Genomic DNA, 17,340 nt, shown 5'->3' on the forward strand with positions numbered 1-17,340 from the left:
GAAAACTGTCCCCTGCCACCTCTGAATAACTTATGGTAAACGCCTAACAGTGCCAGAAGCAGTACATACTGTATCATCCTGAAATTTCTAGAGATGGCAGGAGAGTAGGAGAGAATTTTGCCATGAAATGTGCCATAAACTTTATATGACCAAAGCTGGTGAATCCTTGATGGCAAAGGAACTGTGGATAATAGGCTTGAAAAACAAAGCCAGTCGGCAGCAGTCAGAGGCACATCAGTCAATAACAGTGTTGTTAAACCTTTTAAAATAGGTTTCCTTGGGGTAAGAATATATCCAGAAGTACATATAGCACAGAAGAAGAAGAATTATTATTATTATATGTATATAATTACATGCCTGCATCTATAATGTTGCAGACACCTACTGGACCAACCCTCAATATCGTCTTAAGCTTCTGGAGGAGGATGATGACCCTGCTGACAATGAAGTTGTCTGTAGTTTTGTTGTAGCTTTAATGCAGAAGAATCGTAGGAAAGATCGAAAGGCAGGAGCCAATCTTTTCACCATTGGTTTTGCTATATATGAGGTAACTGAATGGCAGCTCATCTCTCACTTTCTCTTTTCACTATTATTGTAAGATAATGTATATAATTATATATGTAATTATATAAAATGAAGGGGACATTTACAAACTGGAAGGCAGGGTGCTGAAAAAGAGCCTTTCAGAATCTGCCTTTCAGATTCAATGAATTGTCACAGGTCTATGTGCTCTGTTTTGGGGTATAGATACCTGCTTCTGCCCCTATGAATACAACATTGCCTATAAGCTGTAGAAGAAAGTAGGTGCCCTCCAGCCATTCCAAAGCCATCCCCATAACTTTAGGGTCTAAATGACACAGAATGGTGAAGAATGCAGGGCATAATATTAAGTACAGAGTCCCTGAATGAGCACTAAGAGACGTGCTCTTTTGCTCCAGTCGATAGCAAATTACCCTATAGACTATTATATCTTCTTTAGTTGTTCTTGTTCTTCCTGCCTTTCTATTTGCAAATTACATTTGACAGTTGTTTTCCTTTTTTCATTTCAAGGTTCCAAAAGAGGTATGATGTATAAGGATGAGTAATGAAGAACTGCTTGCTGATTTGTCTGTGGGTTTGTCATCTCGTTGGAACGTCTTCAGTTGGGTTTGTTTGCTGTGTTACTCCTAACTTACCATGCTTGAGTGATTAAAGGATTTCTATAAGGACAGGGATAGGCCCTGAGGGTAGGGGTGAGAAGGTAGGAACCTAGGGCGTCCTGTCTTGTACTGAACCCCCACCCAACACTAATTCTCCAAAGTGAAATAGTTATTATGTTTGAACTATTTTCTTCCCCCACTCCTACCTCAAGAGTTCAAAAGAATGGACTATATTCTATAAATAACTCAAAAACCCCAGATAATAAAAATGAAAACCAATTGCAAAATGTCACAGAATGTCACTCTCTACATCATACTAAAAGTTAATTCAAAGGTGAACTGTAGGCATTCGTCATTGAAGGGGGTCATCTGAAATAATAATTATCTCTGCTAACACAAAACCAAGGAAAACACTGTGTGGAAGAATAATTATTTAATGTCTTTATCTTTTTTTCCTGCATGTGCTTGAGTTTTAATCTTCTATTATCTAACCCCTACATCTGTACGTCTGTAATATTCAAATTCAATTTATACAACTGTAATATGATAGAACATGTAATATATTTCATGGTTTGTTCCTAATTGCATCTGGGTCACAGGCATGCACATCATGCTACCAATGGGACTACAGAGCTATAAGGCTGAATGAGCTCCAGGGCTAGTGTGTGCAAGAGCAAAATACATAATCTCATGGTATTAAAGGAGAACTAAACCCTAAAAATGAATATGGCTAAAAATGCCACATTTTATATACTGAACTTATGGCACCAGCCTAAAATGTCAGCTTGTCAATAGCAGCAATGATCCAGGACTTCAGACTTGTCAAGGGGGTCACCATCTTGGAAAGTGTCTGCGACACTCACATGCTCAGTGGGCTCTGAGCAACTGTTGAGAAGCTAAGCTTAAGAATTGTCACAAACTATCAAGCAGAAAATGAGGTAGTTCTGTACTAAAAGCTGATGCTACAGGGCTGTGTGTACTGTATATTGTGAGTGGGTCCCTAAGCTCAGTAAGTGACAGCAGCACAGAGCATGTGCAGTGAATCAGCAGAAAAGAAGATGGGGAGCTACTGGGGCATCTTTGGAGACACAGATCTTTACTGCTAAATGGCTGTGGTTGCCTTGAGCTGGTACAGAAGCCCAAAACATAATGTGCAACATTTCTAGTTAGGCTTTAGTTCTCCTTTAAGTGCTAACGTAACACGCGTGATATTAACCACAAAAAATGGTCTGAAATACCCCTTCTTACAGATGCATGGCAACAATCAGCACCTGGCAAAGGATTTCTTCCTCTACAATGCCTCCAAAGCCAAGTGTAAAACCTACATCAACATGAGAGAAGTCTGCCAGCGTTTCCGATTGCCCCCAAGTGAATATGTCATTATCCCCTCTACCTACGAGCCCCACCAGGAAGGAGAGTTCATTTTAAGGGTTTTCTCTGAGAAAAGAAATATTTCGGAGTAAGTTTGTGCAATTCATTTTCTGCTGATTTCTGTTAGATACAAACCAATTATTATTTAGACTATCCATCTAGACATCTCCCAATTGGTTAATAATCTATAGTAAGGCAGGACCATATATACTTCATATTAATTTAGCTACACAAATCCATGTTAATGGTAAAATTTCTATTGTTTTATCCTGTAGCATTGCACATGCTGCTGACCCTGTGAAACTATAAAGGAACACAGGTGGAAAATGCCTTTGATAAACCTCCCCAAATACAAGAATGAATCTCTATGTTGGGAAGATCTATGCTGGCCTGATCCACTGAAGATTTGTACTCTTGTTTAAGCTTTAGCAGTATCCTGTATTAGACCTCCAGGGACAGCTAAAATGTTAATATGCACTGTTAGGTTCTACTTATCACCCTTATTGTACTATATTGGGACGTAGTATTTTTATCTGTTCCAGTTGCATTTAAATCACTATTTTTTCAGGGTCCCACTGTTTGAATATTCAGATTAGGGCTGCAATGTCCTGTTCCCAACGGTACTTGTGTGACCGTTAACATTTATAAAGATCGCAGGTCATTTGTAGTCAGGAAAGACAATAGAGTAAATGCAATGATGCGGGAATATAAAACAAAAAGTCATTCTGTGCATTTTGTGCATATCATTTTTTCATTACTTTCTACAGAGAAGTTGAATACAAGATCGAAGCAGAAAAAACAATTGTAAGTAAGACTCTGGGATTGCGAGTGTGTGTATATTCTCTATATTCTAGTTTGTGTCACAAAGTCCATTCATATTGGAAAAGAGTCTAGTTACTAAATAATAGGGGTACAGGTATGGGAGCTGCTATCCAGAATTCTTGGGGCGGGAGTTTTCCGGATAAGGCATCATTCCGTAATTTGGATCACCATGCCTTAAGTCTACTAGAAAATCCTTTAAATATTAAATAAACCATATAAGACTGTTTTAACTCCAATGTGGTTTAATTCTTTTCTAGTTGGGATCAAATACAAGGCACTGTTATATTATTACAGAGAAAAGGATATCATTAAATGTTTTGATTAAAATGGCCTATGGGAAATGCCCATCCTGTAATTCGGGGCTTTCTGGATAAACGATTTCTGGATAACAGATCCCATACCTTAGACTTTCTACTGTGTCTCTTACCACATAGCACTTGAGCTCATATAAGGACACAGAGCTTTGTGTACTGTGTATATTTATTGTCTGACTTGTCCTCCCTGTGTGTACTTATCTATATTGTACTTTTATTTATATTGTCTTCTATGCATTGTACAGCGCTTCGGCTCTTTAACAGCACTTTACAAATAAAATGATACATACATACCTGTAATGATTTCACTAGGTAGCCTCCCAGCAGCTGTGGTGTACCAGAACAGGACTGTTTGGAGGGCTAGTATTACTAAAAATGTGCAGGCTCTGGGCAAAGATCTGTGAAAAATTTAATGAATTGAACATTGTGATGTGATTTTTGATTGTTTGTCTTGTGTTCTTGTCTCCCCCCCCCCCAGAAAAAGAAAAAGAAAGCCAAGGTGGGTTACGATCTGCTTGGGCATACATGTGCCAATATATTGCATGTGCAATGTTTACTAAATCCAAAAACTGAAATAAACCCCAACCAGATATGTTTTAAATAGCTCAGCACCTACATACAGATCTATATACAATATATACTTACTTAATTGATGGATACATAAATACAAGGAACAGAACTGGTGAACAGTAAAGTCTCTTCAAAATAAAATCTCTTCAAAATAAAATCTCTAGTTTGAAATAGTTTGAAAAATTTTGCCATAAAAATTGTGAATAGAGAGTGTTAAGGTGGCCATAAAGGCACCAATAATATCGTATGAAACGTGTGTGTATGGTGGGAAACAAGCCGACCGATACTGGCAGAAGACTTGGATATCGGTCAGCTCACCGATCGGGCTGGCTGGAAAAGTTTGATTGGGTGCCTTTGAAGGTACCAAACATCGGCCATTGTTAGTGCTGAATCGTCAGTTACAGTTGGAATTTTATTGTTTCTATCGGTATATCTGACAATTCAGCTATAAACGTGTGTATCAAAACAAATTATCTTTCCAGGAAAGATTGTAATAAAGTCTATGGCCACCTTTATTTAAGGGCAGATTTATCAAGGGTCGAATTTCGAAGTGGAAAATACTTCGAAATTCGACCATCGAATAGAATCCTCCGACATTTGAATTCAAAGTCGGAGGATTTTATTCATCGTAAGATCGTACGATTTTCCTTTGAATATAAAAAACGTACAAAATTGCTCTGGAAGGTCCCCACAGGCTAACATAGCACTTCGTCAGGTTTAAGTTGGCGAAGTATTGAAATCGAAGTTTTTTTAAAGAGACAGTACTTCGATTATCAAATGTTCGAATAGTCGAACGATTTTTACTTCAAATCGAAGTCGAAGTAAATTCTAAGTCGTAGTATCCTATTTGATGGTCAAATAAATGTGACAGAATCTAGGTAGAAAGCTGTCTGTCACACACAATTCTATCCATCCACTCTATAAATATAAAAAAGAGAGTATGCAGTTATATCATGCAGTAGGTTATATTTATGAAATAGCAAATCCAACACTACAAATCCACCCATAAAAACAAATCTTTTCAAATGATCAGTTCCACTCACTCTATCTCAACATGTATTCAGTATATGTGGGTCTCTATTTACTCACTGTCTGTACTGTAAAGTTCTAATGTCGGTTCTTGGGGGGACTCAAAGTTTATCTATTTTACCATTCTATTCTTCTCTGGTATTTTAGAGATTTCATTTTTCTTTTAATTTCATTATGAAAGTTGCATTTCGGATATCTGCATCTGAAACTTGCCAGTATTTTAATTAATAAGAGCTTATTAATGTTAGGCATCTTTAAAGGAACAGTTCCTGTTAAAATAAAAACTGGGTAAATAAATAGCCTGTACAGTTATGTCCCATGAGGCCCCCCTTAAAATCCATGACTAACTCAGAGTTAGAGAGCCGATAAGCAGAAAGTAATTTTCTGTTCTTTTAGACATCCAGTCATTCCAGCCTTTATACATTACATTTTGACTAACTATATTTTGCACAGCCTATTTACATAGTTTTTATGGTACCTATCACCATGTGGGCAACTGTTTTTGCTGTTGTTTGGGTAATGGAAAATGTCTTTGATTAAAAAGTGTCTGTGATTTTGCTCTTCCTCTTGTGCTGCTCCCAAACAGCAGATCAAGATTTGATTAGATAGATCCAGATATATAATCCAGTTTTGTGCATGATCCATTCCCTCTGAATGTTTTTGCATGGTTATTTCAAATTGAGCCCTGTAATGCTTCAATCAATAAATGTCTAGGGTCACTTTGGATGTCCTTAGCACTGGGCTGTTGCATGTGAATAAGAGTTTACAGGCAAGTCAGCTTCTAATTGTTGAGGATGGAGCTGATAAATCACTCATGATATGTCCAAATATAGTTCGATTCCGAGGAAGCTAGGATCACTCCCAAAAGTCCAGCGTCAACTCAGGTTCTCCTCCACCTGTTAGAAAATTCTTCCAAATGTAAGGGGGTCAGCAAAAAACGTTTAAAAAAACGACACTATATGAAATTTATTTCTGTTATTCTCCCTCCCCAAATTTATTTGGAGGAATACAGCGACTTTACATTTGGAAGAACACTCATGATATGTGTTGGTTTTACTATATATTGTTGTCATTGGAGTCCCGTGGTGCCTGAAACTGTCATATATATATATATATATATATATATATATATATATATATATATATATATATATATATATATATATATATATATATATATATATATATATATATATATATATATATATATATATATATATAAATATATCATATCATGCAAAATTATATGATTTCCTAACATATGGATTTTTATACAGACTTTCAGATCTGTACTGTCTAAATAAATGGTGCCTTCCAAAATACTGTTGAAGTTATTATTCAAATATAGTGATATTTTCTGCTGTCATGATTAATCACGTGCATGAAGCATTTCCCATTTAGTTTCTGAGCTGGGCTCTGTTGCATGGATATTGTTCCCAAATGGTTGGTATCGATCAAGTGACCCCTTTCATTTTATAACCACTCCTTCTTTCCCTCTTGCGCTTCTCCTTCCATATCTAGCCTATCATCTTTGTGTCGGACAGATCAAACAGCAATAAAGAGTTGACCGTGGATGGCGCCACTGATGAAGACCAGAAAAAATTGAACGCAGATCAAAAAGATAAGGTCTTTGTGCCGTTTTGTTGTTTTCTAAGGACTTTGTCGTTGTTGGACAGGGTGCTGGTGTAGTGATTACGGGATTTGTCTTGACAAATTACATTGTCTGAGACTTATTTTTGACACATACAAGTCTTTCTGTACTTTGTCACTCATTTTCAGTCTGGAACGTTCTTATATTCCTTGGGTCTTTGCATGTTTTCAAGTGATTGTCAAGATGGTCTGGTCATACAGCTGGCTTGTGCAAGTACCAACCTTTTACCGTATTGTCTAAGGTAGAGTAGGACTTGCTGGAACTCCACTACATCCCCTTGGCCAACCTTATTTGTTTTAATGAAAAATAGCCAATTGGTGTTTCTCCACCTCAACCTGAAACCCTTTTTTCCATTAACTGAAGTCAGAATAATGTTGTAAATCATATGCATGCCTCCTTCTTCTGAGCACGTGAATGCCAACGAAGTGCAGTTCTGTAGGTAAGCATTCAGAAGTAACCACTTATAAGAAATCTTTTAAGATATTAACACTTATATTTTTTCCAAGCAAACACTGAAGTTTCTGAAGTGTATTCAAAAGGCCTAAAGCACTGAACTCGGTTTCCAAGAAATGTCTTGTGTTATAATGAGGAGAAAAGCTCTTGAGTTCTCCGATGGGATGGGAGTTTTCTAGCATTTAAAAGATTAATGTATTCATTTTTAGAGCAAAGGCATTTATTTGATATTAATATATTTTCACATTTTTTATAAAATTCACATTTTATTTTTCTTTTCATGCAAATGCCTTTTATCAACCCACTTTCTTTAATGATGCTAAATTGCTCTATTAAACATTAAGCTTTTATGTTATGTAAGTGATATGCCTGTATTCACATTATAAGGATCCTAGAGTTAAATGAATAATACTTGTTGGCTAAATGCATTACTGGATTCTTGACTTGTGTTGCCTCCTTTTCTTGAAAAAAACACCACCTTTCAATATTTGTATATTTTTCCCTATTAACATTAGCATCAAGTAAAGCTATCCCTGACATACAATAACCAGCATGTAGATGTGTTCAATTTGTGATAAACTTACAATACTAAAAACCCTAACTGCAAAACCCATGGCCTACAGGATTCTATTCCTTGGGTTCTGTAAGCTTTATTGAATTGTTATCCAAGTCATACTACTAATATAAATCCTATTCAAGGAATTGTTCAGTAAAAATTGAAAACTAGGTAAATAGGCTATGCAAAATAAAATGGTTCTAATATAGTAAATTCATCAAAGTGAACAGATGTCTAACATAACAGCCAGAACCCAACATCTTGCTTCTCAAGTATCTAGCCTCTCAGTCAGCAACTTGAAGTGGGAGCCACATGGGACATAACAGTTCAGTTAGTTGCCTTTTGATCCTTAGCAATCAGGTCAGATTCAAAAGCAAACTAACAGAACAGTTATGTCCCATGTGGAGACCCTTCAAGTCACTGATTGGTTACTGACTGGCAACAAGTTAAAGAGCTTAAAAGCAGAAAGTAATGTTCTGGCTATTATGTCACACCTCCAGTCACTCCAGCCTTTATAGATTACATACATTTTTGCTTAACTAACTATAATAGAAACATTTTATATTTTGCACAGCCTATTTATTTACCCAGTTTTAATTTTTGCACATAATCTGGTTGTATTGCAAGGATTATGAAAAAGACATGCTAGTGAGCTCTTCCACTTGATTTATGAGATCTATAATTCAATATTTATATCTAATCAACAGCAAAAGTCTCATTATGACTCTGTTCTGTTGAAGCTTATTCAAAAATAAATTTTCATAAAAGCTGATATAACCCATTAAAAGTCTCTCGACTGGTGCTTACAATAGAAATACCGGTAGTGAGCCTTTCTAAGAGAGAAGCTCTGACTACTGAGACTCTAAATATTTTTTTTTAGTTTGTTTTAAAATAATTCTCATTGGACTCACAGTATAACTGGACATTTTTTAATGAAAGGTAGAGTTAGCATAATCTTTAGCTATACATCTCTAGGTTACCAGAATGAATTCTAAGCTCCAATACCAAAAGAATAAAGAAAAATGAAACTGTCTAAAATAAATACTAATAATTTTCAAACTGAATTTATTTGTGAACATATGTAATGTGTGTATTTGTGCTTAGTGTAGAGGAATAAGTGTAAATTACTGTGCAATGCACCTACTGCCTGCTACAGCTCCTGCGCAACTCCTACTGCCTGTTACAGACCCTGTGTGATGCCAACTACATGCTACAGCCCCTGCATGATGGCAACTGCCTGCTACTACCCCTGCGCGATGGCAACTGCCTGCTACAGCTCCTGCTGCGCGACTCCTACTGCCTGTTACAGACCCTATGCTACGCCATCTGCCTGTTACAGACCCTGTGCTACGCCATCTGCCTGTTACAGACCCTGTGCTACGCCATCTGCCTGCTATAGCCCCTACGTGATTTTTATTGCCTGCTACAGCCCTGTGTGATGCCAACTGCCTGCTACAGCCCTGTTTGATGCCAACTGCCTGCTACAGCCCCTACACGATGCCAACTGCTTGCTACAGCCCCCTGCGCCATGCCAACTGCCTGCTACAGACCCGTGTGATGCCAACTGCCTGCTACAGCCCTGTGTGATGCAAACTGCCTGCTACAGCCCCTACACAAAGCCAACTGCTTGCTACAGCCCCCTGCGCCATGCCAACTGCCTGCTACAGACCCGTGTGATGCCAACTGCCTGCTACAGCCCCTGTGCGATGCCTACTGCTTGCTATAGCCCCTAACAAGGTTCCAAAGCTACGCAACACTTGTAGGCACCAGGAGGAATTATGCAAGAAAATAATAAATAACTTTGAATGACACTGTTACAATAATAACACATGTTTTGTCTTCTAACAATGTAGTTTTAGTTATAAACACAAAATCTGTAGGGGATTCCTCTTTTTGCTGTGAATCTAAGCAAAGCTGAGCAGTCAGTCATTTTCATTTATTTGTACCTTTGTTGTAGACCTCCGTTAGTACAGACACAGAGACCGAGGAAGAAAAGCAGTTTAGGAATATCTTCCAACAGATCGCAGGGGATGTAAGTAACAATAATTCACAATAATGCACAGCATGTCTATGAAGGTTTTCATCTATCCAGTTTATGGTTTATCTAGTAGAAGTAAATTTAGATCAATTGGACTTGCTGAGTAATCATTGAAGACGTTTCATTACTCATCTGAGCAGCTTCTTCAGTTCAACTGACTGGTGTGGGAAATCCTCCTCACAGCCACATGTCATTTAATATTTAAGGAGTTCAGTTTTAATACCATTCACCACCATTTTCAAGAATGAAATGATGATGATGATTATCTAGTTATTAGATCGTATTATCCATTATACACAGTGCTCTTTTGGACTCAAAAATGACTCAAGTCAAGGTATATGTACTCAAAGGAACAGGAGCGGAGAGAAATGTTAAGCATTTTATTACCTTAGTCAGAATCTAGTGACTCCAAGCCCCCCCCCCCCAGAACACACACAGTCAGTGACCCCATTGTGATGCATTTTGATTTAATAGCTTAAAAGGTTTAAGTACAGACAGTTTGCTACTTTCTTTGTATATAAGATGTTAGTTGATCCTGGTAAAGGTCATGCTGTGTATAGAATTTCCCTTTTTTACATAGTGTACTCTACTTAAAGGAATAATCAAAGGGACATTAAATGAGTTTCATATCTGGCACCATGGGCAGGAATAAGAGAAATAAATCAGACATATATATTTAAGGTTTATAAAATATCCTTTTCTTTTTTAATTGAATAGGACATGGAAATTAGTGCTGATGAGCTTCAAAGTGTCCTGAACAATGTAGTTAACAAACGTAAGTATGATTTTAATTTTCCTGTAATAGTGTGCAGATGAGTATCTGGGTCCCTTTCATTAAAGCCAATGTTCAATGGTTATAACTAATAGTTACCAGATTTAACCAACTATATATTGTCTAGGATCCTTTGCTATATGCTGTAGAGACGGATGCGAATGGTGACCATTAAATTGGGTGGCTTTTTAAACATTTGCTGTTCTATAGCAGTTAATCACTTTTAAACCACACTTAATAAATCATTACTTATTCCCCATCTGTACAGAAAGTATGCTTATCAGTTGCCTGTAATCATATCGCATTATCATCAGCATCGCCTAGCTCAACAGCAAGAAAGCTCATCAGAAGGATTTGATTATAATACATTTTTGTTCCAGATAAAACCCTGAAATCCAATGGATTCAGCCTAGAGTCATGCCGCAGTATGATTGCGCTTATGGATGTATCCTTTTAAGTTCTAATAAAGACTCGGGAAAACCAGCAGAATTACCATAGTACCTGACAGTCTGTTACTTTGAAGGAATAGTTCTTATGTTTTGACTCCATGTTGCAGGATATTTTCATATTTGCAAATGTTCCAGGTTTCTAGAACTGACAAACTACAGTAGGCTCAATGTCCTTTCTTAAGTGATATTCAGTGTGACAGTACATCAGGAATGTGCTCTTGGAAATGACTTTGAAATTGTAATGGCTGTGGCATCAACAAGCAGAATGTTTGGAACATTGCTTACCATACAATAGAAAGCTACAAAGCTGTATTTTACCACCAACCTGCTTTTATTTCCCCCAGGCTATGGGGCATAGACTCCATGTTTTTTCCATTATATCATATATTCATCTACATATCTATTAGCAGCAATAATCGTCCTTGAAACAACAGGGAGGAACATTAGGTTAGAGAAATCATTGACTCGACTGCTGGGAGAAATGCTGCTTACACCGTATTGGGAGAATATTTCGCTCTTACCCATCTTCATGGGAGAATGGGGATTTTATTTTTTAGATATGCTTATAGAATACATTGCAGGGATCGTTGCTTTTTTAATGTTATGCACACTCAGTGCTGCGGTGTTCTCCATCCTTAACTAAAACCTCAGACTGATGGCTGCGGGAGGCTCAACCTGCAAGAATTCTTTCACCTCTGGCAAAAGATCAAACAGTGGCAGGTAAGAAATATATAAAGAATATGCTTTAGTCTCTCAATTGCAATGCAGTTTTTTTCTAGAAATTCTATGTATGCTATATTATATTCTTAGTAGATGATTGTATTTTTAAAACAAAACTTTTTTCCTGCATTGCAGAAAATCTTCTTGCGTTTTGATTCTGACCAGTCGGGGACCATCAGTAGCTTTGAGATGCGAAATGCCGTCAATGAAGCTGGTAATGCTCCCAAACACCATTTCTTCAGCTAGTTGTATACAGGCACAGTACAAGGTCAAGAATTTTTGAGATTCTTTGGGTGCAGATGACAACCTGTACCCTGCACAGAGCACTCTGCTAGCTATTACGAATGGCCCCATAATATAAATGTGCTAGCAGAATATGTCTTAAAGAATAGTTCAAAAGAATAAATTAAACCATATTAATGTGCCTTTAAAATCAATGTGCAGTAGGAAGCACAGTATGAATACATTACACAGTTACTGTACTACTAATAAAAAACAACATGCTTACCCACCATAAGCAGAATATAATGAACATCTAGGGAGGATTAGCCACCCTCAAAACGAAACATAAATTATATATATATATATATATATATATATATATATATATATATATATATTTTTTTTTTATCTTCAGACCAGCACTCCCTTTAAAAACATGGTAATTTATTGTTGCATAACATCAAATACCATAGTATTCTATAATATAGTTTAAAAATAAATTTTATATATATATATATATATATATATATATATATAATTTTATCTTCAGACCAGCACTCCCTTTAAAAACATGGTAATTTATTGTTGCATAACATCAAATACCATAGTATTCTATAATATAGTTTAAAAATAAATTTTATATATATATATATATATATAATTTTATCTTCAGACCAGCACTCCCTTTAAAAACATGGTAATTTATTGTTGCATAGCATCAAATACCATAGTATTCTATAATATAGTTTAAAAATAAATTTTATATATATATATATATAATACACAAAAGCCATGAATATCCTGTAAATTATATCCTTATAAATGGTGAGTTCTGATGTCATCAGTTATAAACGGTGAGTTCTGAAGTCATTTCTGTCACATGACTCACTGAAATTTGTGTATTATAATAAATAAAGTACCCCCGGTTGTAAAATATGAGGATATTAGAAGTTACCTCGGAGTTCCATGACCTGTATAAAAACACTCGGCCTTCGGCCTCGTGTTTTTATATGGTCATGAAACTCCTTGGTAACTTATAATATCCTTATATTTTACAAGAGGGGGTACTTTATTCACTATATAATCTACAGTCTGGTCATTTCCCTATGGGACCAGACTGTAAATTATATCCTTATAAACGGCGCGTTCTGGCGTCAGAACGCGCCGTTTATAAACTTAAAGGGACAGCACTTGTAGCTGCTGCTCTCATCTCTACCCTTGTTTCCCGCAGTTTGGCTTTCATGCGCCACATTTCGTTGCTTCGCCCGCACTTAACACGCGCCACCTGTTTCACTGCCTCCCATCTATCGCTGCACATTCCTTCCTCCCAGGTCACCTGCAGCTGCCTCCCTGGACAGTGTCGCTTCCTTCCTCACACGATTCCTCTCCACTCTCAATGCCCGTCGCGTCCACTATGGCAGTCACTCCCCCCTCCCATCCATCATCTCAAATCTCGCTCCCCTCGCACCAACTATTGCATGTCTGGGAAGGGGGTGTAACTTCCTGTGTGAGGACTTTACTGTTGTGAGGTAATTTTGAGTAAAACAGCAGAAAAAATTAGAGCAAACACAGAAAGGAATCAGTAGTTACGATTTCTAACCATATTGCTGACAGAAAAAGTCTCGCTCCCCCTCCCATCAATCATCTCAAAACTCGCTCCCCCTCCCATCCATTATCGCAAGTCTTGCTCCCCCCCCTCCCATCACTATATCAAGTTTCACTCCCTCTCCTTCCCTTGGCCCACCCCATCTCTGATGCAGCAGAATGTCATCACACAGAGCAAGCTCCTGCAAAATCTAAAGAAAGCAAAAGTAATACAGGTACCAAAAGGGATGCAGGGGGAAAAAAAATCAACAAGGAGGGACAACAGCAAAAAAAAGTTATGCATTTTGTAAAAAGCAAGGACAGGATGTAAAAATTGAACTTAGAAACTGTAGATTATAATAAATAATGTACCCCCTACTTAAAATTTATAAATATATTATAAGCACCTCGGAGTTATGTGACCTGTATAAAAGCATGTGACCTGTATAAAAGCACTCGGCCTGCGGCCTCGTGCTTTTATATGGTCACATAACTCCTCGGTGACTGATAATATCTTTATAAATTACAGTAGGGGGTACATTATTCACTGTATAATTTTATCTTCAGACCAGCACTCCCTTTAAAAACATGGTAATTTATTGTTGCATAGCATCAAATACCATAGTATCAAAAATATAGTTTAAAAATAAATTTTTATATATATATATATATATATAAAAATTTATTTTTAAACTATATTTTTGATACTATGGTATTTGATGCTATGCAACAATAAATTATATATATATATATATATATGTAATCCACGAGGTAGCCAGCACTCTCGAAGAAGTAGTTTAAATTGCCTGGGTGCAGTATCACAAATATTTCAATGTATATCCAGCAAGAAAGATCCGCACTCACAGGACTTAGGCAAAGAATAAAAAGTTTTATTTTAACATACGAGTTCACTTAGGGACGATATGCCTAGTTGTGTAAACTTACTTATCCTTATCTTCATTGAATTTACAATAAAATGGGTGGCCTCTATAGACACTTGCCTCTATTTCAGACCTGTTTGTTATTTTGCTAAATGTCCCCTTTCACATTTCATCTATAGGTTTCCGTCTGAACAGTCAGCTGTATGACATTATCACAATGCGTTATGCCAATAAGAGAATGGACATTGACTTTGACAGTTTCATCTGCTGCTTTGTGCGCCTGGAAGGAATGTTCAGTAAGTTGGTTTGTCCAGACATTTATAGTTCAGAATACAATGCTATTTGTAATTGGTTTGTCTCAGGTCTATGCCAAAGGCAGAATATGATGCAGTTCTTGGGTTTAACTGTATGTCTGCTGCTAATAGGGAGCTGCTAATGGTACTAATGAAGTAGTTATCTAGGCATATGACATATACACTGATCACATAAATAGTAGTTCAGCTAATATAACCTTTATAGTGTGAAACTGCAGAATGTGTATATACAGACAAATGTTGGAGTAATACATGGTTGCTGGTGCAGATACTTGGTTACATTAATTTTTTTTTTTTTTTTTTAACAGGGGCATTCCATGCGTTTGACAAAGATGGAGATGGTATCATTAAGCTGAATGTGCTGGAGGTAATATATAATGTATTGCATTCCTGATTCTGCTAGAGAGGATCTTAAGCTAGCCATACACTATAAGATCTACTTATTTGGCATGGTCGCCAAATGAGGGGATCTTCCCCCATATTTGCATACCAAAATGTGGGTGATATTTGGCTAATCCAGTGTTTAGCCCTAGGGCCAAATGATCAGATTACAATGATGGGCCTACTAGCCAACAGGATGAAGATCATGTCAACTAGCCAATGTGGTCCTCGATCTTGAGGAAAAATCAAACCTGCCCGATTGAGATCTGGATGACTTTTGGCCAGATATTGGCCTGGGATAGCCCCGTACAGTGGCAGATAAGCTGCCGAATTGGTCTAAAGGGCTCAAATCAGCATTTTAAATCTCCCTGTGTATGGCCAACTTTAGTGACAAAATAAGACAGAGATACAGGACAAAGGAATCTGGATGTGACAACAGCATGAATATGGAGTCATAGAGAAGACATTTTCTGTAACAATGAGTAAAGTCGGTCTTTTATTCAGAGTACATGATGTAGGCATTCATACACAACTTGTGCTCAGACAATCGTAGTCACCCTCTAAGTGAAGTACACAACTTGCGCACTCATGGATGAGCTAATTTATATCCCCTTTGTAAAGCCGTGCAAATTCCTTGCGTGTAAATTTGCTTGCATTATTTTCTGCACATCTTTTCACACCCATTGAAAACCTCTGTACAATTCATTAGTTGCAAGTCAGTAAATGTATAGGTGCAACATGCAAGGGGAGCCCCTGAACTTAGGCCCTGAATAGCTACAATAGTGCAAGCTAGAACACTATTTATTCTGTAGAATGCTTTATCATACCTGAGTAAACAGCTCTAGAAGTTATATCTGGTTGTTTAGGATAACAGCTGCCATATTAGTTTGCTGTGACATCACTTCCTGCTTGAGTCTCTCCCTGCTCACTCATAACTCAGATTACAACAGGGAGGGAGGGAGGGAGGAGCAAACTGAGCATTCTCAAGCCCAAGCCCTGGAGGTTTAAGCTGAAAGAAGGAAGTCTGTTACAGAAACCTATGTATGCACAATAGAAGGACAGAAATGCTGTTTTTCTTTTGACAGATGATCAGAGCAGCATTACGTTGAGGGTTTACTTGTGTGTTTACATAGACCTTTCTGATAAAGCTTACTTGGATTTAACATTTCCTTCTCTTTTAAATAATAAGCCATTTCTAAATAGTTAGTTCTCATAAAAGCGCTAGTTATACATGCTAAGGTATACTGGACCAAATGCCGCAAATCTGTTCTGTGCAGGTCCCTTTAGAAGAGGACCACATTCAGCCCCATAACTGGGCCAGTTAGGTGCCACAAATAGCAGACAATAACAGCCTAAATATGGCAAGCTTGAGACTATGAAGACATGCAGTATGTATACATACTAACTGCTGGTTTTTCCATGTGGTATATAACCCTGCACGAGTAACAATATATAGTGCTACTAAACAACAAAAATGTTTATGTACACAGTTTAGAAGTAGTCCTGGGTGTGTTCCAAAAGAGAGTGGTTATTTAAAGCATGTGTCACATTATCTTTCCAGTGGCTGCAGCTTACCGTGTATGCTTAGAAGGCCTGAACTCCATCTCTCGGCTCCTGGTTAGGATCTTCTCTCAAGGTTCCGCACAGGAAAGTCTCTCAGGATCTCTGTTGGACAGAGCTTGTCACATTTACCTCATGATACAGTCTTCAAACCCCAATGACTTAACCTAAAATTGTGTTCAGCTTAAAGGCACAGAGAAAACTACTGGGCTCCTTGGTCCCCATAAAGTCCATGCGGAGATGTCATTTTAAACAAGGGTTATGTTGGGGAATATATCTATTGCTTGATTTATACTGATGTTTTAAAAGCAATGCGGTTTTAAGTCTTTTTAAATATAATGTTGGGCGTGTATAAAACACCTTGTGTCTTTAATCACACATTCAGTGATATTTAAAGGGTATAAGGGTGAGCAATGAAAATATTTGGATGAACAAAGTGAACAATGTGTTCCCAAAAAACCAAGGATGATGGTCCTCTAACTACCGACGGTATTGTTACATACATTGGGTTGAA

The 17,340-nt window shown here is 37.3% G+C and overlaps 1 protein-coding gene across 5 annotated transcripts in view; it reads left to right on the top strand.

The window, feature by feature from the left end:
• Window positions 1–17,183, top strand: part of capn3.L (calpain 3 L homeolog) — an 82,396-nt gene extending 65,213 nt beyond the window's left edge. For 3 of the 5 annotated variants that reach the window (XM_018228493.2, XM_018228497.2, XM_018228498.1), the window contains 14 exons: window positions 378–547; window positions 1,051–1,062; window positions 2,390–2,598; window positions 3,278–3,314; window positions 4,125–4,145; window positions 6,767–6,871; window positions 9,863–9,937; window positions 10,661–10,718; window positions 11,096–11,160; window positions 11,816–11,884; window positions 12,020–12,098; window positions 14,751–14,867; window positions 15,194–15,252; window positions 16,828–17,183. In XM_018228493.2, the coding sequence (XP_018083982.1) occupies window positions 378–547; window positions 1,051–1,062; window positions 2,390–2,598; window positions 3,278–3,314; window positions 4,125–4,145; window positions 6,767–6,871; window positions 9,863–9,937; window positions 10,661–10,718; window positions 11,096–11,160; window positions 11,816–11,884; window positions 12,020–12,098; window positions 14,751–14,867; window positions 15,194–15,252; window positions 16,828–16,854 (1,103 nt within the window). In that variant the 3' untranslated portion in view covers window positions 16,855–17,183. 5 annotated transcript variants of the gene reach the window in all.
• Window positions 17,184–17,340: the final 157 nt, after the last annotated feature.

This window comes from Xenopus laevis, chromosome 8L, assembly GCF_017654675.1.
Source record: "Xenopus laevis strain J_2021 chromosome 8L, Xenopus_laevis_v10.1, whole genome shotgun sequence".
In the NCBI taxonomy this organism is placed as follows: Eukaryota; Metazoa; Chordata; class Amphibia; order Anura; family Pipidae; genus Xenopus; species Xenopus laevis.